At 35.0% G+C, this 25,805-nt stretch overlaps 1 protein-coding gene across 2 annotated transcripts in view; it reads right to left on the bottom strand.

The window, feature by feature from the left end:
* Positions 1-25,805, bottom strand: part of LOC141502776 (uncharacterized protein C8orf48-like) — a 107,641-nt gene that overhangs the window by 35,629 nt on the left and 46,207 nt on the right. The window contains exon 6 of one of the 2 annotated variants that reach the window (XM_074207711.1): positions 17,372-24,238. The exons of the other annotated variant lie outside the window; for it this stretch is intronic. Coding sequence (XP_074063812.1) covers positions 24,215-24,238 — 24 coding nt within the window. The 3' untranslated portion in view covers positions 17,372-24,214. Of the gene's footprint in view, positions 1-17,371; positions 24,239-25,805 lie in introns of those variants that run through there. 2 annotated transcript variants of the gene reach the window in all.

Below are 25,805 nucleotides of genomic sequence, written 5' to 3'. Positions count from 1 at the left end.
AGAGAGATCCCTCCAACCTAAAATATAAAACTTGGAAGGGACTGTAGTTCACAGAAAATAGAACGTGATCAGAGTTAGAGAAGAGAAACTGACTTACTCTAAGAAATGTGAACATGCCATATATCAGGCTTGGGAGAAGCCAGAGAGAAGAGAGAAGAGAGTGTGAGAGTTGCAGAGACAGGGAGGCAAGTAGAATAAGTGATATCAGAGCTAGCAAAATCCTTAGAACATAATTTCAGGATGAGCTTTGGTCATTAACCCCAAAAAACTTAGAAGGCTCTTCAAATAGAGATTATGAGTCCTCAGATAGTTTTGAGAATAATCAATTCATTGATCAACCTTTATTAAGCACTTACTATGTATCAGGTACTATGCTCAAAGCAAGAGGCACAAAAGGGGCAAAAAATAATTCCTGCCTAATGCATGTAAATACATATAAAGCAAACATCTATTCTGGGGTATATAAGATAAATGTGAAATAATTAATGGAAAGAAGGCCCTGAAATTAAGAGGCACTGGGGAAGTATGCCTATAGAGTGCAGAAGTTTAGTTGTAAGTCAAAGAAAGCACAGAGGTCAATAGGGCAGAGTAAGAACTTTACAAGCATGAGGGGACTGTTAGAGAAAATGCCTAGAGCCACAAGATGGAACATCATGTTCATGGAACAGCCAGGTGGATGGTGTTACTGAACTGAATGTCAGTGAAAAAATCTAAAAAGACGAGAAGGGTAGAGGGGGGCTACTAAAACTAAATAAGTGAAAAAGAAAAAAATAAACAAATGTTCTGAGGAAAGACAGGTATATTTAAAAATCAATAAAAATAATTTTAAAATAAATTCATATCAGTAATATGCTACTGTTCTTTAGTTAAAGCCAAGTCCTGAAACACAGTCAATGAGAAAAGAGAAAAATATGTTACTTTGGTGAGATGAAATCCAAAATATATGTGTGTGCATATATGTATATGTATATATATATAAAAATATTTATATATACATATATATTCACAACCTAAGGGGAAAAAATGATTCCTGGCACTGACTTAAGCTGGCAAGACAGTTGCTGATGTTCTGATTATTGTAAATAAATGATGAGATGCTTTTTAAAAAAAAAAACTCTTAAAAAGGTACTTTTAAACAGTGTGATATTTGTGATTTTGAAATAATTAAGACCAACATGTAATTTAATATAATTCATAAATACAATTTGTTGATCTATTCTTTCCCTCTTTTATTGATATTAAGTATTGCTTTGTCTGCCTTTCAGAAATTCTGGTATGTTATCTCATTTTTGTTATTTTATTTAATAAAATTATTCTTTTTACCATTACTTCTTTTACCCATTAATTCTTTAGGAGTAGATTATGTGGTTTCCAATGAATTTTAATGTAAGTTTCAAAAGTCCTTTATTAAAGATAATTTTCATTGTATTATGATCCAATGCTTTTCTGTGTTTTGGGAGAGGTTTTATGTCCAAATGCATGGTCAGTTTTGGAGAAAATGCCTTGCAGAGCTGAGGAAAAAGATAAAATCCTTTCTACTGCCATTCAGTATTCTCAAGAAGTCTATCACATGTAACTTTTTAAAAATTTTATTCATCTCCTTAACTACTTTCTTGATTATTTCATGATTAGATTTATCTTGGTCTGATAGGGAGTGAATTGAGAGCCCCCACTATTATACCTTTACTGCCTATTTCCCCCCTGTAAAAATTTAACAATTCCTTCAAGAATTTGAATGTACTGCCATTTGATGTACATATATACATATATATATATATATATATATTCAGGATGGATATTAATTTATTTTTTATGGTAGCTTTTAGCGAAATGTAGTTTCCCTGAGAATCTCTTAATTAGGCCCCTTTGTTGGAGATGATGATTGCCACCCCTACCTGGTTTACTTCTACTGAAGCATAATATATTTTTCTTCATCCCTTTATTTTAATACTGTGTTTCTTTCTGTTTCATGTCTCTCTTGTAAACAGCATATTCTTAAATTCTGGTTTGTAATTCATTCTCCTAATTGCTATCATTTTATAGGTGAGTTCATTCATTCACATTCATAGTTAGGATGAGAATAGTATATTGCCCTCCAATTTATGCCCCTCTATATATCCTTCTCTTTTTAATCATGAATATGAAGTAATATTAATATGAAATAATAGTACAAAAGTTTGTTTTGCTTCTGATTATTACTTCCCTTAATTTCCCCTCCTTATTATCACAACCTCGATACTTTTTTCTTAGTTCCTTCCTCTCTTACTTCCCTGTTGAGAAGTATAGATGAATTTCTATACCAAACTGTGTGTGCATATGTATGCACACATTCTTCTCTCATTGAACCAGCTGAGATGAGAGTGACAGTCAAACATTACCCATTCCCTTTACCCTCTTTTCCCTTCCATTATGAAAATACTTCCTTGAGAGCCTCTTTTTATGGGTTAATTATCCCCATTCTTTCTCTCCTTTCCTCTTTCTCCCAATGTATCCTTTTTTCCTCTCCCTTCCATTCCTTCTTTGGAGATCATCCTAACATAACAGAACCACAACCATGCCCTCTGCCTAAGGAGACTCCTTCTAACTGCCAAAATGATGATTAAGTTCTTAGGAGTTACACATATCATCTTCACACAGTTTAACCTAATTCAATTGTTATGATTTCTCATTCATGCTTACATTTTTATTCTTTTCCTTGAGTCTTCTGTTTGAATGTCAAATTTTTTATTCAAATTTGGTCCTTTCATCAAGAATGCCTGAATGTCCTCTTTTTCATTAAGCATCCATTTTTTCCTCTGTAGGATTAGTCAGTTTTGGTGGGCAGGGTATCCATCATTGCATCCTAGCTCCTATGCCTTCTGGAAGATTATGTTATAAACCCTCCAATCCTACATAAATCTTCTTTGATCCTGACTGTGGCTCTACAGTATTTGAATTCTTTCTTTCTGGTTCTTTGCAGTATTTTCCTGTTGGTTTGGGAGCTCAGGATTTTGGCAAGAATATTCCTGGGAATTCTCATTTGAGGATATGTTTCATAAGGTGGCCAAGAGTTTCTTTCAATTTTGCATCTAATCTTTATTTCTAAGATATCTGAATATTTTCCTTTATGATTTCTTGAAATGGGATGACAAGAATCTTTTTAAAATCATAGCTTTTTTAATCCAGTGATTCCTGTATTAAAAGTCCTCAAAGTGTTCAAGTCGCTTGCTTTTTTGTTTAGATATTAAATTTTTTCTCATAGTTTTTAATTCTTTTAACTTTGTTATACTATTTTTGATGTCCCATGGAGTCCTTAGTCTCCAACTGTCCAATTCTAATTTTTACAGAGTTCTGTTCTTCCATGAGGTTTTGTACATTTTTACCATTAGGCCAATGCTGATTCCTAAAGAATTGCTTCCTTAATTATTTTTGGCACTCTTTTACTTAATTGTTAATTCTCTTTTCATAAATTTTTTCTCATCTTTCAATTATTTTCCAAGTTATTTCTTATATCATTCTTGTTTTCAAGTCATTATCTTCCTCTGAGTTTATGTCCTCAGTTTCCCTGTCACCATAGTGCCTTTGTATGATCAGGTTCTTTTTTTTTTTGTTTGTTTGCTCATTTCTCTAACCTACATCTTCACTTTGGATTTTATGTTAGAGTTGGGCTCTGCTTTCCTCTGGCCTGAATCTCTGTCTGTCATGGCCTTCTGCTTTCACAAGTCAATCTAGGCACTGTAGGTTGCCTCCAAAGTGATGTGATCCAATTAGAGAGCTGGTCACTGTGCTTATGACCTAGGTTCTAGTCCTTACTTTAGGTAGGATACCTGCTTCCTCATGACTACCATAACTTCTCTTCACCTTGGAGCTACAACTCAGAACTCTTTCATGGGTGACAGAGCTAATAAATGGCACCTGACCCTGTGCCCAGTACTTGAAAAGGCATCTCTTTTGTAGTCCCCTTTCCATCCTGGGCACTGGTGCTGCTGCTGCCATCACCACCGCTACACCTCACTTCTGCTGCCTGCCAACAGCACCCTCTGGTGCCACTTCCACCATGCCAAGAGCAACCTTCACTCCAGCGTCTGCAGGCCTCTCTTCCATCTATCTCAACTGCCCTATGCTGAAAAAAGGACTCACTGTGACTTTTTCTTGGCTTCTTTATCAGTAATCTATTCAGTGTTTTCTGTGGTCTCTTTGTACAGGAGGTTTTGGGGGAGGTTTGTCTGTTGTGACTTTTCACTTTGTCATCCTCACTCTGGCTCCCAAAATGGAATTCTGAATATACCAGGTCAAGTCTGATTGTAAATGGTAAATGCAGTGGTGAGATTCAAATAAATTAACAGCCGGTTCTCTGCCCTAATGATCATTTTAAGTATACGAAAAGATATACTGAAAGGTAGCTTAATATTTCATTTAATACTTAAATAAGAACAATAAAAGAGCTACACAAAACTATATTAAGTTATATTACTCACTTTAAGTAAACGTATCCTCATGGAGGGAAAGTAATAATGTGACCACAGCAGCCAATGTTGGAACATATGCAGAACCAAAACTCATTCTACCTATTCTAGCTCCTTTTTTTCCTCTTCCTGGCTTCCTAAATGGGTGATAATATAACCCTTGAAATCTGTATTTCTATTGGATCATTGTGTTCCTATCTCAGGGGAATTTTGGGCACAACACAAAGTGGAACAAAATGACAGCTTGTCTCCCTCTGATTGTTTGGCACTTTTTCTCTTTACATTATATGACTGTTTACTGCAGTAACAAAAATAAGGGAATTAAAATGTAGTATCTCATCAAAGGTATAATGAGTTTAAGAAGTAAGTATTACAAGCATAGTTCCATCTTTTTTTTCACCTATAGATAGAATGAACATTACTATGGGTGCTTAGAAAACGCCATTGCACAGGTGAACATTTAAAAAAAAGTAAGGAATGGAAATTTGTGATTTCCACATTGGGCAACTGCCAAGACACCCACCTTACAGAGAACCCTGATTACAAGTTCCATTTTAACAATGGTTCGTCAAACTCAACATAAAATTAGATATTGGCTCTGCTGAACCGGTGCAAAACAGCTGAATCCCACCACTGGAAAGATGTTTTAAAAAGAAACTATAATCACTTTTGAATATCTAACCAAATGTAGTGGTTTTAACAAGAGAGGTTGCTTTATATACTATTGTTATGGTGAATAAATGGTTTAAACTTATAGAAAAAAATAACATAAGTTCACATGATTGACAAGGAAACTGATTTCTGATTTTAAATAACTGTATTTCTAATAAATATATGCATTCAATATACTTAAACTGATTAAACAAGTGAAAAAACCCTAGAATATCAGAGGACAAAAGACTTTTGAACATAAAATAACTGCTGGGAAGGGCTTTAGAGAATTATATGAAAGTACCTTTCATCAGGAGAACAGGAAGATGGAAAGAGTTCAGAATGGAGAATTTCAAGGCTAGGATGGCAGTCCACTCTCTGAATATCAGAACAGGGAATTGATCTAGTAGCCAAGATGTGAGACTTGAGGGGATATGGGCAACATAGAATGTCTGAACTGAGAGACAATTTAGAACAGATGGAGCCTGAGGAGGATGGGAGTCTCCAACCTACATCATCAAACTTGGAATGGATTTTAGATCACAGAAAGTAAGACATAGTCAAAGCCAGAGAACTGAAATTGTCTAAGTCCATGGGATCTGAGTACTTTCAGGCCTTGAAGAGTTCACAGAGAAGGGAATTTCAGAGTTGGCAAAGCATTAAGAAGAAGTAATATCAGAGCTCACAAAGCCCTTAGAATCAGCAATTTCAGTACAACATTAAGCCTTAAAACTAGAATAACAGAGCTGTACATACTCTTAGGTCATAGGTTATCAGAACTCAGATGATTCTGATAATATATGCTATCATTGCTGAATTGAGCTTGGTTTCCATGATCAAAATTACAAGTCTTTAGGAAGGACAGGTAAATCTGAACAAAATTTAAAAATTTCTTAAGGTTATGAGATGCAACCCATGCTATCCTATAATTTTTGTCTGCACACTGGTGATCATCTGAATCAAAACTCACAGCCTGAATCAAATAGCCTAATCAAAATTTGAATGTGCGGTATATAATATGTATTAAAAAGGAAAACAAAGAAAACCCTGAAAAACAGTAATAGCTTGTGGTGTTTTCAAGAGATAAGGCTGTTTTATATATGACTATTGCTATTAATGAATGGGATGTATTTATTTAAAATAAGGTAAGGACACAGATGTCATAAAGAAAATAAATCATAACCTTAACATTTGTATTGTTAATATACAGATATTATTTACAAAAAATTAACTCTTAAAAAAATTTTATTTAACGCAATGGGACCAAGTGACTTGTCCAAGGTCACACAGCTAGGCAATTATTAGGTGTCTGAGGTCAGTCTTGAACCTAGTTATTCCTGACTTCAGGGTCAGTGCTCTATATACTGTACCACCTAGCTGCCCCTCTTAACTACAAAAGTTGATGAAATACATTAAAAGAAAAAATATCAGATAAATGTTGTGACTTTGATCATAAAAGGACCAATTCACAATTTTACTTTACAAAGTAAAAAGTCTGACTTTGAGTTGCCTTTCAAGACAATATAGGAGGGTGGCTAGAGTTTAGAATGGAATACTTTAGTATTGAGATTGTAGTCTGAGCTCTTCATCTATATGAATTGAGCAATGACAGAAATCAAAATATTAAAGTTGAGGTGAAGATCCAATGTGGAATGTCTGAGCTTAAGGGCAATTTAGCATCAGTGAGGTCTGAGTTAGGTGGAGACCTCCATTCTAGAAGACTGGGAAGAACTTTATCATATAGATAATGGAGAGCAGTCAGAGCTATAAGGAAGAGAGTGTCAGAGATGGCAAGGTAGGCAGAAAAAGTGCTATCAGGTGGCAAGGTTCTTAACATATACAATATTAAGACTAAACATGGAATGTAAAACATACTATTAAAGCTGAAAGGGCCTTCTAAGATGAATTATAGCAGCTCAGATGGCCCTGAAAACATACCATATTGCTGCTGAGAAGAAATCTTGTTTATATGCTCATGGGTTCAAAATATTCCAAACAAAAATTGAATTAAAAAAATAAAAAAACTCTCATATAAAATACAACACACACACACACACACACACACACACACACACACACACACACATATATATATATATATATATATATTATCTAGAAACACAATGGTGATCTTCTAAATAAATATTCATAGTCCTGAGCACAAAACCAAAGGGAAATTTGAATATATAGTACCTAACCTGGATTAAAAGAATAGCACTGAAAAGAAAAAAAAAGTAAAAGTTCATGGTATTTTCTTGAGAGTAAGGGTAGCTTTATATTCTTCTTGTTAATGAATGGATTGTATTTATTTTAAAACATTGGGTTTATTCAGAACTCCAATGAGAAATGATTTGCTATCTTAAATAATTGTATTGCTAATATAAAGATGAGATTTAATTTACCAAAACCATTTAAGTAATTAAAAAGGAAAAAACAAACCAGGATATCAGAAGAAAGAGGGCACTTTGACAATAACATAAAAAGGGCTGGAAGAGTTTTCAGAAAATACAGTGTCTGACTTGGAAGTTCCTTTCTTTTTTTATTGTTTTTTGAATTTTACAATTTTTCCTCCCCAATCTTGCTTCCCTCTCCCCATCCCCCCACAGAAGGCAGTCTGATGGTCTTTACATTGTTTCCATGCTATACATTGATCAAAATTGAAGGTGTTGAGAGAGAAAGCATATCCTTAAGGAAAATAAATATATAAGAGATAGCAAAATTACATAAGATACCTTTTTTAAAAAATTTAAATGAAAGGTAATAGTCTTTGGTCTTTGTTTAATCTCCACAATTCTTTCTTTGGATATAGATGGTATTCTACATTGTTGATACCCTAAAATTGTGCCTGATTTATGAGCAAATCCATTAAGGTTGATCATTGCCCCCATGTTGCTGTTAGGGTGTACAGTGTTCTGGTTCTGCTCATTTCGCTCAGCATCAGTTCATGCAAATCCTTTGGAAGTTCCTTTGAAGGATGGTTGGGTGAGTGGGTGGGTAGATAGATGGATTGATTGATTTTAGAATGAAGAATTTCCATTTGGGGTTGACTGTCTAGGCTCCTAATATGAAAACCAAGAGGTGACAGTATCCAGAATATGAGACTTGAGAGGATATAACTGTCATAGACTGTCTGAACTTGGTGACAATTTAGGATCTATGGGACCTGAGCTGCATGGGACTCTCCAACCTTGAATATCAAACAATGAAGGAATTTTAGCTCATGTAACGTGAGAGATGGTCAGAGTTACTGAATGGATGTTATCTGATTCTGAGTGATCTCCACACACAGAGAATGTGAAGCCTAAAAGAAAACAAAGATGAGACTGTCAAAGCTGGCAGAACCTTGGAAAAATGAATATCAGAGCAAGACAGCAATAAGAACATGTAATTTCAGGACAAACTTTGGCCAAAAACCAGATCTGGGAGGACTCTTAGAATATAGATTATCAGAGCTCAGATGGTCCTGAAACGACATGGTATTATTGTGGGGAGTGAGTTAAGGCAAAAGATAGGTATATTTGAACAATAGCAGTTTATTTAGGATATGAAAGCAATCTATAATTGGTATCAGCATAAAAGTGATACTCTGAATCCAACCTTATATTCAGAGTCACTCAAGCACAAATAAAAATGTTAACATGCATGTACTTAATCTGGTTTTAATTTTAAACAGAGAGAAAGAGAGAAGGGGAAGAGAGGAGAATAAAGGAGATGGGAGGGGACAGGCAGAGGTCAGAAGAGAAGAAAATAACTGAAAACATAGTAACAGCACATAGTGTCTTGAAGGGTAAGTTTGTGATGGATATTACTACTATTATTTATGAATAGTTATTATTCACTAAAAAAGCACATGGAATTAAAATGAAAACAATTTGTGCTCTCAAATGATTGTATTATTAATATATACGTATATATATATATATATATAAACTTTAACATACTAAAATTGAAGACATAAGTGAAACAGAAAAAAACAACCTCAGAATATCAGAAAAGGAAGGGGCTTTCACCAGAAAATGACATGGTTGAAAGGGTACATTGATAATACTGTCTGACTTGGAGGACCCTTTAAAGAGGATATATATATATATATATATATTTATATATATATAAATGCAATTTCAGGATGAGTTTTGGTCATATAACAGCACAATATCAGAGCTGAGAGATCTCCTAGAACATAGATAATGGATGCTCAGATGGTCCTGAGAATAGTAAAGGGGTTTTGTTTATGTGCTCAGGGAACAGGAAGTTAAATTTTAAAAAATATTTAAAAGTATAAGACCCTTGTTTTTATATAAATTCTATAAAGCCAGTGGTGATCCTCTGAATTAAAAATTCCTGTACTGAATCACAAAGCCAATGTGCCAAATTGAACATACCATGCCTATTCTGGCTCCTAAAGAAAATAATGAAAAGAAAAACATATCTGACAAAAGAGTAAATATAAGCAATGTTTTTAAGAATTAATGTTGCTGTAGATATTACTATTGTTGACAATGAATGATATATACTTATATATAACATATATACATATAATTATATAAGGAAAGTTCACAGAATTCACAAGGGAATTCATGATATCTTAAATATTCACACTGTGAATACATTTATGTAATTGAATATATTAAAACTGAAAAATAAGTAAAAAGGGAAAAATCAGTCTACAATAATAGTCAAGGGAAAAGGACAGCTTTGGGTGGATCTTTAGAAGAAAAAATGTCAACTGGAAAATATCAGAGAATGGACTGGGTATAGAAGAGACAATTTTAGTGCTGTGACAGTATTTCAATCAGTCAGTCAATAAACATTAATACCCTTACTATTTGCCAGACTCTGTGTTAAATGATGGTGATACAAGTAAGAAAAAATAAACTAGTCCCTATCCTCAAGGATCTTACATTCTAATGGGGGAAGAATAGACACAATGAAGCTGAAAAGCCTGAGAGAGAGTGGAGAGGAGGAAAGGATAACATCTAGCTCCCATATGGTGGAGAAGTCAGTCAGGGAATCTCCAAAGTGCTGTACTCAGTTGAGAAATGAGGATGGGTCTGAGCTGGAGTATTAGATGAGATCTTACAGAATGATGTTATGCCAATCATGAGCTTCCTGGGGCATGATGGAGATATCAGTCAGAAAATTCTAAAACAATACAACCAGGTAAGAAATGAGAGATGGCTAAATTGGCCTTTCTCCCTAACTGGAGGTTTAGATTTTATGAATCCAACCTCCAATCAGAGAGACAGAGGGTGGTGGTGAGGTGGAACCTTGAGCTAATTTGGTCTTCAAAGATGAAGTTATCCCAATGAACATTCTGGGGCAATAGAGAAAGAAATCAGTCAGACTTCTGTACCTACTTGAGAGATGAGAGTTAGGTGAACTGAGGTCTCTCCTGAAAAGGATATTCCAGGCTCTGAGTGTGAAAATCAACAGTTGTCTTAAAAACCAGAATATTCTATTACACTGTTGGTGGAGCTGTGAGCTCATCCAACCTTTCTGGAGAGAAATTTGGAACTACGTCCAAAGGGCAACAAAAATGTGCATACCCTTTGACCCAGCCATACCACCACTGGGTCTATACTCTGAAGAGGTGATGAAAAGAGCAAAAACATCAATTGTACAAAAATATTCATAGCAGCCCTGTTTGTGGTGGCAAAGAATTGGAAATCAAGTAAATGTCTTTCAACTGGGGAATGGCTTAGCAAACTGTGGTATATGTATGTCATGGAACACTATTGTTCTATTACAAACCAGGAGGGATGGGAATTCAGGGAAGCCTGTGGAGGGATTTGCATGAACTGATGCTGAGTGAGATGAGCAGAACCAGGAAAAACACTGTACACCTTAACAGCAACATGGGGGTGATGATCAACCTTGATGGACTCGCTCATTCCATCAGTGCAACAATCAGGGACAATTTTGGGCTTTTTGCAATGGAGAATACCATCTGTATCCAGAGAAAGAACCGTGGAGTTTGAACAAAGTTCAAGGACTATTCCCTTTAATTTAGAAAAAAAGCTGATAACTTATTGTCTGATCTTGTTATCTCTTATACTTTTTGTTTCTTCCTTAAGGATATGATTTCTCTCACATCACACTCAATCTGGATCAATGGCCAACATGGAAATAATGTAAAGACTGAGAAATTGCTTTCTGTGGGGGGTGGGGGATGGGGGGGAAGTAAGATTGGGGGGAAAATTGTAAAACTCAAAATAAATAAAATCTTTAATAAAAAAAAAACCCAGAATATTCTACTCCATTGGCCACATAGAACATAAAATCATTAAGCTTGGAAATAATTTACAACAAAGAGTGCTTGATTATATGGGGCCCTAGATCGTGAAATATCAAACATGGGAAGGAAAATAGAACACTGAAAGAGAGAGGTGGTCATAGCCAGAGAACAAAAAGTGTCTTAGTCCATAGAATTTGAGCCCACAGAATGTAGGGCTTGGGACAAGCCAGGGAGAAGAAATGTTGGAGCAGGCAGGGCACTGAGAAGGATGAATAGCAGAGTCAGGAAAGCCCTTAGAACATGCAATTTCAGGATTAACTTTGGCTACACAGTGTCAGAGCTAGGAGGACTCTTAGAACATAGATTGTCAGCGTGCCCATGTTCCTGAAAATACCTGGTATCATTTCTGGGAAGGAGTCTTGTTTGTGTGATCAAGAGTTGAAGTCATGGGGAAGAAAATTTAAATTCACTAAAGCATCTTATCTGTTTTTGGTACTCTAAATATTACTGGTATAAGAGAACACATACATTTCTAGATAATTTCTTAAAGTATTGCAATGGTGGTCCTCTAAACTAAGACTCATGTTCTGAATCACACAGTTAAACATAATCCAACTCTATCCTAATCCTGCTTTAATGGAAAATAATGAAAAAGGAAAAATTGTCAAAAATTAAATACATGCAGTGCCTTTTTGGGGTCCAGCTGGTATCGGTATTACTAATATTGATAATGTATGGGCCACATATAGTTTTAAAATCAGGAGAGTACAGAGGATGCATATAGGCAAGAAACAATTTGCAATCTTACATAGTTATATTCCTAATAAACATAAGAAATTTAAGAAATTTAAATTTATTTAAATAATTTAAAAGGAAAATAATTCTATATCAAGGAAGGGAGTGCCTTTTGAGCATAAAATAACAAAATTGAGAAGAACTAGAAGACATAGCATGTGTGCTATGGAAGTGCCATTCAAGGAAATATAGAGGAGGCTGGCTGGAACTTTCTATTGTGAGCTGGTTGTCAAGACTGCATATCAGAACTAGGAATTGACCCAGAAGCCAGAATATGAGACTTGAGAAGGGATGTCCAGCGTAGACTGTCTGAATTTGGGGGCAATTTAGAAACAACGGGTCATAAACTGGATTGTGCCTTCCAATTTAGACTATGAAACATCAGAGGGACTTGAGAACAAAGAATGTGGCAGATGGCCAGAACCAGAGAAAAGAAATTGTCTAATTCTGTGAAATAGAAGTAAACAGAATGTCAGACCTGGGAGAAGCAAAAGGGAAGGGAAGATCTGGGAAGTCATTAGGAGGCAAAATATGAGAGCCCCCAAATCCCTCAGCAATATAATTTCAGGATTAGCTTTGGCCATAGAAACATCACAGTGTCAGAGCTAGGACAATACTTAGAACATAATTGAGTACAGTTAGACCAACAGCACCCAATATTGTTGCTAGGAACAAGTTTTGACTTCAGTGGTCAAAGTCTCAATTTATGGTGAATTTATGGTGAATCTACACAATAACAATCATATTTGAGGTAAGCAATAGCAACACATATTTCAGTATGTTTTCTCTCAGCACAATTAAGTCTCATATCCTATGTTACACAAAAAGGAAAGGTAGGCCTAGTTCCAATTTACAAAACAACTATGAGATAGAAGAAATAGCTGACAAAATAGAAAACTTGCAGAATCTTGAAGGGTTAAGAATGCAGTACGTACCACTATGGCCATTGGTGATTATTGGAATCATTCACAAAGAGAAAAAATTGTGCCCTCAAATGGTTTAATTGTGTATATATGTATATATATATATATATATATATATATATACATATATGTGTGTGTATTTACACATCTATAATATGTTGAAACTGAAGAAAGAAGTCAAAAATAAGCCTAGAATATAAGAAGTAGGGAGGGTATTTAAGTATTAAATCACAGGAGGGTCTTTAGAGAACTGAATGGCTGAATATCAGAACTGCCTATTGACAAAGAAGCCAGATCATGAGACCTGTCTGATGAATCTGAGTGGCCTGAGACCTTCTAACCTAGATTTCTAAACGCAGGAGGACCCTTAGATCACAGAATGTGAGAGACAGATAAAGTCAATGAACTAAACACTGGCTGATATCAAGAGTCTGAGCATCCAGAATGTGAGACCTGGAAAAAGCCATAGAGAAGGGAATGATCAAAAGGAATATTAAAGCAAGCAGAACCAGCTTTGATCATAAAACCACAGAGTGTAAGATCTGGGAGCTCTTAGGACATTGCCTATCAGATCATGGATTGCCCTGAGAATTTAGAATATCATTGCTAGGAAAGCATTTTATTTTCATTGTTTTAGAGGAATTATGAGGAAATTTAAAAATCACTGTCAAAATACATTAAGACTATGGAAGGCAAAATAGATTTAAGTAAAATTTCTAGCAGCACTACAGTGCTCTGATTTAAAAGTCAGATCCTGAAAGATAGCCAAGAATTAAAGGTAAAAATATATTACCTTGGCTGGAAGAAAACCAGAGGAAAAAATTCTGAGAAAAACAAATTTCATGCACTCCTATATTTTTAGGATTGATGATGACTGGGATGATTGTTGTTTCCCTAACACATTAGCTGATGAGCACCCAGTTTTAAAAGGGGTACTATCTATTACTGTAAATAAAGTATTACTCAAACATATGTACAACTTAATATAATAAAAAGGAATTATATAAGTGAAAAGGAAACAAACTGCTGGAAAGCAATCTCTTGAACAAAAGTGCATAGAGCTTGTAGATTCTTTAGAACAGAGAAAGTCTGACTTTGTGACGCGCTCTGTTAAGGGAATATCTCAGCAGCAGAATGGGGCTTAAAATGAAAGGCTTCTGCAAAATAATGGTCATCCAAACACAGGATGTTAGCAAACAGAGGGCACAATAGTAGATTAGAAGAAGGCATGTAAAACAAATATATCAAACATGCAAGGAATCTTAAAACACAAAAAGGGGAGATGTTCAGCCTCAGAAGAGAATCTATTTGATTCTATGGGATCTAAGAACACAAAATGTGAGACCCAGGAAAAGTCTAAGAGAAATAGAATGTTAGAGCTGGCAGAGAAGTAGAGGAAGGGACTGAAGGATAAGGAAAATCTCAGGACTAGAACGAACCATAAAAACCACAGTCTCAGAGCTGGGAGGGCTCTTAGAATATTGATTATCAAAGTTCAGTGGCTATGAGAATACACAATATCATTGCAGAGAATGATCTTCGCTTTTGTGCTCAAGGTTGTAAATTATAGTGAAAGACAGATAAATCTGAACAATAAAGAAGTTTATTAAGTGTATAAGATGCAACCTAAATGATCATGTAATTTATATCACCACAGCGGTGCTGTTCTGAATTAAAAACTCATATCCTGGGACAGCTAGGTGGCGCAGTGGATAGTGCACCAGTCCTGGATTCAGGAGGACCTGAATTCAAATACGACCTCAGACACTTAATAATTACCTAGCTGTGTGACCTTGGGCAAGTCACTTAACCCCACTGCCTTGCAAAAAAAAAATCTGAAATCCAGACTCACTCAGCCAAAGAGGAAATTGGAATACATCATGCCTAATCTGGATTAACAGAAAAATAATGACAAAAAATTGACAAAAAAGGAAGTGCATCAGGGCGGCTAGGTGGCGCAATGGACACAGCACCAGCCCTGGAGTCAGGAGTACCTGAGTTCAAATCCATTCTCAGACACTTAATAATTACCTAACTGTGTGGCCTTGGGCAAGCTACTTAACCCCGTTTGCCTTGCCAAAAAAAAAAAAAAAAAAAGTAAGTCCATGCAGTGTTTTCAAGAAGTAAGGCTATTGTACATCTGACTTATTTTTAATGAGTATGCCATATTTATAAAAAAGTAAATACACAGGATTCACAAGTGAAAAATCTGTAATTTTACATAATTGTATTGTTAATATATAGGTATCACTTACCATACAAAATTGATTAAATAGGTGAAAAGGAAAAAAAGAACTTTTAGATATCAGAGGAGGCAATGAGCATGAAATGACATTGGGGGTGGTCTTTATAAACTATAATATCTGATATGAAGGTCTCTTTCAAAAGAATAGATTTGAGGATGGATAAGAGCATGGACTTTAAATGCTGAATTTTGATCTTGAAATCAATTTAATATCAATGCACTCTGAAATATATAGGGATCTCCAACCTAGAATATCACACTGGGGAGGGACTTCAGTGCTCCAAGAATGGAGGGTGATCAGAACCAGAGAATAGAAATTGTCTGGTTCCAGGGGATCTGAGCATTCAAAATGACAAACCCAAGAGAAGTCAGAGAAAAGAGAATGTCAGATCTGGATAGGTAGATAGGACAAGTCATGTCAGATGTAGAAGAGCCCTTGGAATATACAAGTTCAGGATTATTTTTGAAAATAAAAACACACTGACAAACCTGGGAGAGCTTTTAGTACACAGGTTATCAAGTTAAAATGTTCGTAAGGAACATGATATTGCTGAAAAGTAATCTTGTTTATGTGTTCATGGGTCCAAATGATTAGGAAAGAAAGGTAAATTTTAAAAACATTTTAAAAGTATATTTCTCATATGAAATGCATCATATATGGCAATATAATATCTATCAGCACAATGGTGATACTCTGAATTAAAATTCATGTTCTGACTTCCACAACAAAAATAAAATTTAAATATACAGTGCCTAATCTGGATTAAAAAGAAAACAATGTAAAGACAAAAATTAAAAGTTTCTGGGTTTTTTCCAAAGGGTAAGGATGTAGTGAATATTATTATTGTTGTTAATGAAGGGGCTATGTTTATTGGTAAAAAGTTAAGTACACAAAATTCATAAGGGGAAAAATGTTGTGACTTCAAGTAAGTTTATAGGTAACATACATAAACATTTTAACATACTAAAAACAATTAAATAAGGAAAAAAAATAAACCCTAGTATATTAGAGGAGGGAGTGGCCACTGACCATCAAATGATATGACTGAGAAGTTTGGGTTTTTTTAGGTTTTTGTAAGGCAAACAGGGTTAAGTGGCTTACCAAAGGCCACACAGCTAGGTAATTATTAAGTGTCTGAGACCGGATTTGAACCCAGGTTCTCCTGACTCCAAGGCCGGTGCTCTATCCACTACCCCACATCGTCACCCCTTGAGAAGTTCTTTAGAAATGATAATAATCTGATTTGAAAGTTCTTTTCAAGAGAACATAATGGAGGATAGATAGAGCTTAGAAAGGAGAATTTCAGGGCTGAGATGGCATTCCAGGCTCTGAATATCAGAACTGGGAGATGACATAGAAGCCATACTCTGAGACTTGAGATAGTAAATCCAACAGAGAATGTCTGAGTTTGGAGACAATTTACAATTCATAGATCCTGGAACCTAGATTATCAAGCATGGGAGGGACTTTAGAGCACAGAAAGTGATCGGTGTCTGGAGCTAGAGAACATAAATTGTGATTCCTCCCAGGTCTCATATTTTGTGTACTGATATCAAAGATAGTAAAATCCTTAGAACACATTATTTCAGATCTAGTTTTTGCCATAGAATCATACGATGTCAAATCTCAAGAGTTCTTAGAATACGGATTATCAGAGTTCAGTTGGTTCTGAGAACACACAATACCAATATTGGGAAGCCTTTTGCATGTGCTTGTGCTCAGGGGAACAAATTATTGTGAAGGTAAGTTAAATTTTAAAAACATAGAAAAAAGTATATTTTTTCTATAAAATACAATATATGTGTCAACACAATCTCTATAAGCACAATGGTCATTTTCCAAATTAAAACTCATGTCCTGAATCACACAGACAAATTGGAAATTTTAATATACAATACCTAGTCTGAACTAAAAGAAAAATAATGAAAAACCCTGACAAAAAAGTAGGCTGCTCTCTCTCTCTCTCTCTCTCTCTCTCTCTCTCTCTCTCTATATATATATATATATATATATATATATATATATATATATATTTATATAAATTTATATATATATATATATTATTGATGATTGTGATGTATTTATTGGAAAACATTAGGTAAGTAAACAGGACTCACTACCAAAGAGGTATACTTTAATTATATTGCTAATATAGAGTTGTCCTTACTAAAACCAATTAAACAAGTAAAAGAGGGTAAACAAGTCAAGATATCAGAGAAGGAAGGGGACAGGGTCTTTAGAAAATATAATATCTAAATTAGAAGTGCCCTTCAAAACAATATACTAGAGGATGGATAGAGCTAAGAAAGGAGAATTGCTGGGACTGGAGTCAGGAATATCTGTTTTTAAATCTTACCTCAGAACCTTAAAATCTATGGGTCTCTAGACATGTCACCTAAACTATTTGCCTCAGTTTTCTCATTTGTAAATTGCAAATAATAATAACATCTACTTCCTGGGATAGCTGAGGATCAAAAGAAAAAATAGTTGTTTATTTTGGGGTTTTTTTTAATTGGAACACAATTGTCTCTATTAATAAGTTATCCAATGAGAAAGTCTCAAACTAAATCTCTATTTGTGTTTTTCTGTTTGATTTTTACTTTTTCTACTTTTTTGCCATTTATTTTCTTTTTCAAAAGATTAGCTTTTCCTTTATGTGTTTCCATGGAACGGCTAGGTGACACAGTGAATAGAGCACCAGCCCTGGAGTCAGGAATACCTGAGTTCAAATCTGGATTCAGACACTCAGTACTCACCTAGCTGTGTGGCCTTGGGCAAGCCACTTAACCCCATTGCCTAGCAAAAACAAAAACAAAAATGTTGCATTGTGTTTTTAGGAAAATTAAGTTTGCACTCAAATTTGGTGGGATTCTCCAAAACTTTGCCTGGAGCATGTGGTGCTTGAACCTTGACATTATTACCATAATGCTTGACTTGTTTTCTTCCCATTAATTCAAAGTTGTTTAATCTCAAAGCAAGTTGTACAGCATCAGTATTTCAAAGAAGATACAGTAACACCCTTGACCAAGGGTGACTTTGTTCCTCTAAAGTTTTCCAGTTTGAATACTTCCTCAGCATGAGAAGTGCTCATGAGAGGTGAGTGCTCACCTCTTCATTTTGGGAAGGGAGGTTGTTCTCCACAAAGTTCAGCTCTGATGGTCAATCTCTCTGCATTCTGAACACCAATGTTTTTCAGTGCCTTTTCAGCAGTGATATAATCATTAATAATCTTCTCTTCGGGGATGGCTAGGTGATGCAGTGGATAGAGCACCGGCCCTGGAGTCTGGAGTTCAAATTCGGACTCAGACACTTAATAATTACCTAGCTGTGTGGCCTTGGGCAAGCCACTTAACCCCATTTGCCTTGCAAAAAAAACTTCTCTTCAAGGGAATTTCATATTTTAATGTAGCAATCTTTTTGGATAAAGTATTCTTGACTGGAATCAAATCATTCTTTGTCCTCTTTAAAAAATGACTTTAGTTCCTTTTTTTACAGGAGCCAGGTAAATTTCCCGCTAATATAGTTCTCTTGTTGTTGCCTCTTCCCTCTGCCTCATTGGCTTGAATCTTCTTTCTTTTATTTAGCTCAAATAAATAATCTGAATAATCAATAATTTTCTACCCGCTGTTTTGCTCCCTTTATGACCTTGAGAAATTTTCCTTTTCTGAATTTTTCCTTCTTCTTCCTCTTCACAATCAGCGAATCACAAAGCCAACGTTTCCTGTGCACAGCAGAGCTCTTTCTTCCCTAGAATTTTCTTTGCAGGAGCTGGTTCAACAGCAGCACAGGTTCTTGGATTGGATGTCGCAATCTCACCGTCATTATGTTTCCTCTTTACCATTAGCCTTGCTCATAGTCGTGTGCATAGGTTGCTGTACCTGTGGAACTAAGGAGCTGAAGAGAGATGCCAGATGACTTGTGCCACCCTTGAAGAGCTTACAGCTAGGGTTGGTATAGTGTCTTGTCCATAGCAGACTTTATAGAATCATTAGTTGTTATTATTACTCATAATATTATTGGAAGTGGAAATTTATACAGAAGCCCGAATATGACACTTGAGAGGATCTAACCAACATAGAATGTCTGAGCTTGGAGGCAATTTAGAATCAATGTGATCTGACCTGGAGAGGACACTCTAATCTAAATTATCAGATGTTGGGGGGAATTTTAGAACACAGAAAGTACAAGATAGTTTGAGTCAGAGAACTAAAATGAATTAATTCTATGGAATCTGAGCACACAAAATGTCAGACATGGTAGAAGCTATAAAAGAGGGAATGTCAGAGCTGGGAAGACACTTAGAAAAAGAAATATAAGAGCTAATAAAGTGCTCAAAACATTCAATTTCAAGACTAATTTCGACCAGAACTGAGCTCTTAGCACATACATTAACAAAGCTCGGATGGTCCTAAGAAAATTCAATTATAATTGCTGGGAAGGAGGTTAGTCCCTGCACTCAGAGTAACAAACTTTGAGAAAGGACAGGTAAATTTAAATAACAGAAACAAAATATATTGAGGGCATGAAATGCCACATATATGTCAATATCATTTATATTAGCACCTTGGTAATCCTCTGAATTAACTGTCATGTCCTGAACCACATAGTAAAAGTTAAAAGATGAACATACAGTGCCTAATGGTCCGACTTTAAAAAAGGAAAGAATAACAGACAATACAATAATTAATTGCACTGTCTTGAAGGGTTAAAGCTTCTATAACTATCAATATTATTGTTGGCCAATATTTATTCAAAAATAAAGTCCACAAAATTCAAAAGGAATAATTTGTGCTCTCAAGTAATTGTATTGCCAATACATAGATGTCATTTAATATACTAAAACTGATTAAACAACTGAAAGAGGAAAGAAATTACTTTAAAATGTCAAAGGAAGGTGGGCACTTTAACCATAAAATAATATGACTATGGGGGTCTTAGAAAATAAAATGTTTCATTAAGAGATAACTTTCAAGAGAATATATTGGAGCAGAAACAGAGCTTCAAATGGAGAATTTCATCTGGGACCAGCAGTCCAAGTCAGAATCACCAAACCAGAAGTGCATAAAGAAGTTAGAATCCCGGAGGCATGGAGAACCTAAAATGTCTGGTTTGGGAGGTAACTTAGAGTTCCTGATGGAGATGGGGTTTGGTTTCTGAAATGTCAAAGGTAGGGGGATCTTAGCACATAGAAAGTAAAAAATGGCCAGAGTATGAGACCACAAATTGTCTGATGCACACAGACTGCTGACCAAGCAGATAGAATAAGTGATATCAGAGCCAGGAAAGTCCTTAGAATTTCCAAGTTCCAGACTAGGAGTAGCCTTCAAACTTCAGTGTGTAGGAGCTGGGAATAATCTTAGAACAGAGATTATCAAAGTTCAAATGGTCCTGAGAACACAAATACTTCATATGAAGCAAAAGAGTTTTATTTCTTTGCTCAGTTAAAATGTAAAGTGAGAGACAAATAAATGTTTTCAAATCTGTTTAGTATAGAAGATGCAACATGTATTTCAGTAAATTTCTGCCAGCACAATGGTAAATGTTAGTACTAGAAGTAAATGTGCAACTCTGGATAACAAAAGTGGAAGTTAATGAAGAAGCCAGAATATGAGCCTTGGTAATGTATGTCCAATATACAATGTCTGAACTTAGAGTCAAAGAGCTAAATGGAGTTAAATGGGGACCTCAACCTCGCAGGAGAATGGGGAAGAAAGCAAAGAGCCAGAGAACAGAAACTGTCTGATTCTGTGGGGTCTGAACACACAGAATGCAGGCCTTGGAGTAGTCATAGAGAAGGCTAGAGCTGGCAGAGGATTTAGAGGAAGAGCCAGGAGGGCTCTTAGCTCAATAATTTCAGGGCTACTTTGGGATAAAAACACACAGTGTCAGAACTGGGAAGACACTTAGAATATAAATTATCCAGCCTCAAATAGTCATGAGAGCATACAGTGTCATTTGGGGGAACGTGCTTTGTGTCTGTGCTCAGTGTTGCAAGTTAGACAGAAAAATGAAACTGAACAATAATTTAAAAAAGGTTTATTTCAGGTATGATTTGACACCTATATTACAGAATGATTTATAATAGCAGAGTGATGATCCTCTGAATAAAATCTTATGTCCAGATTCAAAAAGCCAAAGGAAGAAGTTCAAATATACCAATGCTAATCTGAATTTAAAGGAAAAGAGTGAAAGAAAAACCTCAAAAAAGTAATTTTATGCAGTGTCAAGGGGTAAAGCTGCTCCACATATTACTATCAGTGTTAAAGAATGGGTTATATTTTTTTAAATTAAGGTAATTAAAAAGGATTCCGAAGAGAAACAACTTAAGATTTTAAATAACAGTACTACTAATAAATATGCTAAAACTGATTAAATAAACAAAAAGAATAAAAAACCTTGCTTATCAGGACAGAGATGTTTTTGAATAGGAAATAACTAGGCTGGAAAGGCTAGAAAATGGAAGCTCTTACATTAAAAGAAAAAAAGAATTCTTGTTATTTTGAGACCATAACGAATTATGATTTAGCTCTTGCACTATTGTGAAACATTGGACTTTTTTGGCTTTGTTTTTAATAGACAAAAATCTTTCCAGACAAGGGTTTATTATCTTCTACCAAGAGTATCCATCATATGTGCAGGAGCACTGCCATATAATATAATCAAATTCTAGTTTATCACAAAAAGCCACTCCCCAATTGACAAATGGTCAAAGGATATGCAAAGGTAATTTACAGATGAGGAGATCAAAGTAATCTATAGCCATATGAAAAAATGTTCTAAATCATTAATTATTAGAGAAATGCAGATTAAAGCTTCTCTGAGGTACCACCTCACACCTCTCAGATTGGCCAGTATGACCAGGAAGGATAATGATCATTGTTGGAAGGGATGTGGGAAATCTGGACACTATTACACTGTTGGTGGAGCTGTGAACTCATCCAACCCTTCTGGAGAGCTATTTGGAACTATGCCCAAAGGGCAACAAAAATGTGCATACCCTTTGACCCAGCAATACCACTACTGGGTCTATACCCTGAAGAGATGAGGAAAAAGGGTAAAAACATTACTTGTACAAAAATATTTATAGCAGCCCTGTTTGTGGTGGCAAAGAATTGGAAATCCAGTAAATGTCCTTCAATTGGGGAATGGCTTAGCAAACTGTGGTATATGTATGTGATGGAACACTATTGTTCTATTAGAAACCAGGAGGGATGGGATTTCAGGGAAGCCTGGAGGGATTTGCATGAACTGATGCTGAGTGAGATGAGCAGAACCAGAAAAACACTCTACACCCTAACAGCAACATGGGAGTGATGTTCAACCTTGAAGGACTTGCTCATTCCATCAGGGCAACAATCGGGAACAATTTTGGCCTGTCTGCAAAGGAGAGTACCATCTGTATCCAGATAAGGAGCTGTGGAGTTTGAACAACGTGCAAGGACTATTCCCTTTAATTAAGAAAAAAAACAGATAGCTTATTGTCTGATCTTGTTACCTCTTAGACTTCTCTTTAAGGATATGATTTCTCTCTCATCACACCCAATGTGGATCAAGGTACAACATGGAAACAAAGTAAAGACTGACAGAGTGCCTCTGTGGCGGGGGGGAGGGAAGCAAGATTGGGGGAAAATGTAAAACTCAAATAATATCTTTAATAAAAATAAATTTAAATTAAAAAAATTCTAGTTTATTAAAAAAAAACAACTTTCATGTCAATTTTCTTTATATAAATCAAAATGTCTTTGGCATATATTTGACAATACCTCCATTGTGTGGGAAAAATGTTTACTACCTTAGTTTCAAAAGAAATATTTAGAATAGAATATTTGCTTTAAGTTATGATTAAATACCAGTGATTCAGCTTATTAAAAAAATAATAATTCTTGCACTGTCTCTGCTGCTCTGATCTTGCAATTTATCATAATATATGGCCATGTATTTTTCAAGTTAATTAGGTGCGAGCTGCTATTTTTTAAATCACTACTATATTATCCTTCAGTCTGTTTACAACATCAAGGAGTTTTCTCAGTAGAGAGCAATCACATGACTAAGGGTATAACAAAATTTCTTTTGTCAATTCAGCACATTTTATTTGTGTGTTCTGTTGAAAGGGATCATTTCAAGTTTGATGCCAGATTCCAAGGCTATAAATTTCACAGAGTATAGTTGGCAAATTTATGTCACAGATGTTTTAATTAAGGAACAGCTTCTATCACAGGTTTTGACAAAGTAAATAATTTTATAACCCTATTTCCATCACTAATAATTTTGTGACTATGATTTAAAGTTAATCTGCTTTGTTCTTAATCTAGGCATAAAATGATTTAACCCAAATAATGCAGATTTCTGCCACTGGTTTTCTGCAAACTAATTTTTTACAAACTGTTTTTTTTTTTTACAAATATGACTTGAAGCAAGTCTTCATTTTGTGAAGCAAGGATACCACTGGTCTTTGGTAAAGAGAATATACTTAATTCCACATTCATTGTTCTATGTAACCCAGTTATTAGTGAGGAAATCTATTCTAAATAAAGAATTTAAAACAATTCATATCCAGAAAAGCAATCATTCATGATGGTTCTGTCCCAGCTCTTTTTACACGCGACACATCTAGAATCCCTTGTGAATAGGAAAACTCAGACAGAGTCTCTAAAACTTAGAAAACCTGTTTTATTGGTGTAAGTATAAATTAGAAGCTTGGAGCTACATTTCAAGAACATAGATGGATACAGCTTAAAATGGATAATTTCCTGCTTGGACAGCAGTCCAGATTCTGAATATCAGATCATCCAGGTTCATCTCCAATTGTCCTGATTCAGATCTGGCCACTGCATCCAGATGACTCTGGAGGAGAAAGTGAGGCTGGTGACTAAGCACAGACCCCCTCACTCAAATCCAATTCATGTGCTTGTCAAGGCATCACCTCCCTGATGTCATGGTTTTCTTTGAGAATGAAGGAAAAACATCATCATCAGAACTAGGAGTTTATGTAGTATACAGAATATGAGATTTAATAAGATGTGACTGACACAGAGTGTCTGAGTTTGGAGGTAATTTAGAATGCATGAGGCATGAGCTGCATAGGACCTTCCTACCTAGACTATCAAACCTGCAAGCAATGGTCAGAGTCTAAGAACTGAGAGTGTCTGATTATGTAAGATCTGAACATATTCAGGCCTAAAAGAAGCCATAGAAAATCAGAATATCAGAGCTGGAAAGGCACTTAGGGGAAGAAATAACAGAACTTGCAAAGCCATTCGAAACTGCAATTTTAGGACTAGTTCTGACCATAAAATTGCACATTGGCAGAGCTGCTGGGGCTTTTCCAACATTGGTTATCAGAGCTCAAATAAGTCCTGAGAATATCCGATGTCACTGCTAAGGTCAAGTTTTGTTTCTTTGTGCAGAGGTACAATTTTCGGGGAGTGATGAGTAAATTTAAAAATCAAAATAAAATAATATATTTTAGGTTATGACAGGCAACATATGTTTCAATATAATTTCTCTCAGTGCAATGCCGATGCTCTGATTTAAAAGTCAGATCCTGAAACACCTCCAATGAGGAAAGGTAAAAAGTGTATAACTTTGAGTGAAAATTGAGAAAAAAATTCATGCACTGCCTTAATCTGAAGGAAAAGTTAAATGATTTACAGGAAAAATTAGACAGTAATAGTGGGGGGCCACACTTTACCCCTCTCACACCTAAATAAAACAATAAAATAAATAAGAAAGAAATTAAGAAGATAAATAAAATTTTTGAAAAGTTAAAGATAATACAATTCTGGAAAATATTTCATGGAAATTGAAATGAGCATACAAAGTACAAACCATAAATATAATCAATAATTTCATTAAAGACAATGACAACAATGAGATAAAATACCAAAATTTATAGAATGCAGTCAAAGCAATGCTTAGGTGAAAATGAATATCTTTAAATGTTTCTATCAATAAAAGAAAAAGTCAATCCATAAATTAAGCCTGCAACTAAAAAAAATAAACTAGAAAAAGAACAAATAAAAAGTCCTCAATTAAATACCAAATCAGAAATCCTGAAAATAAATGGATAAATAAATAAAATTGAAAGTAGAAAAAAAGTTAAACTAACAAATAAAACTTAATTCACAGTTAAAAAATAAAACCATTAAGATGATAAAATATTGGATAACAGAAGTTATGAAAAGAAAGAAGAAAACTAAATTACCATTATCAAAATGGAAGCGTATACATGTACCTCAAATAAAGATGAAATTAAAGCAATCATTAGGAGCTAGTTTTCTCAATGATATGCCAGTAAAATTGACAATCTAACTAAAATGGAGAAATATTTACAAAAATGTGAATTGCCCAGATTAACAGAAAAGGAAATAAAATATTCATTTATAGCTTTTAAAAAATTTTTTTTCTCTGAGTTATTTTATTCTATTTCCAGGAAAATAGATTTACAAGTGAATTTTATCAAACATTTAAAGAATAATTAAATACAATATTACATAAACTATTTGAAACA

Source organism: Macrotis lagotis, chromosome X (genome assembly GCF_037893015.1).
Source record: "Macrotis lagotis isolate mMagLag1 chromosome X, bilby.v1.9.chrom.fasta, whole genome shotgun sequence".
Lineage (NCBI taxonomy): Eukaryota > Metazoa > Chordata > Mammalia > Peramelemorphia > Peramelidae > Macrotis > Macrotis lagotis.
The sequence above is the reverse complement of the archived record's forward strand: the minus strand, read 5'-3'. Positions and strand labels throughout refer to the sequence as shown.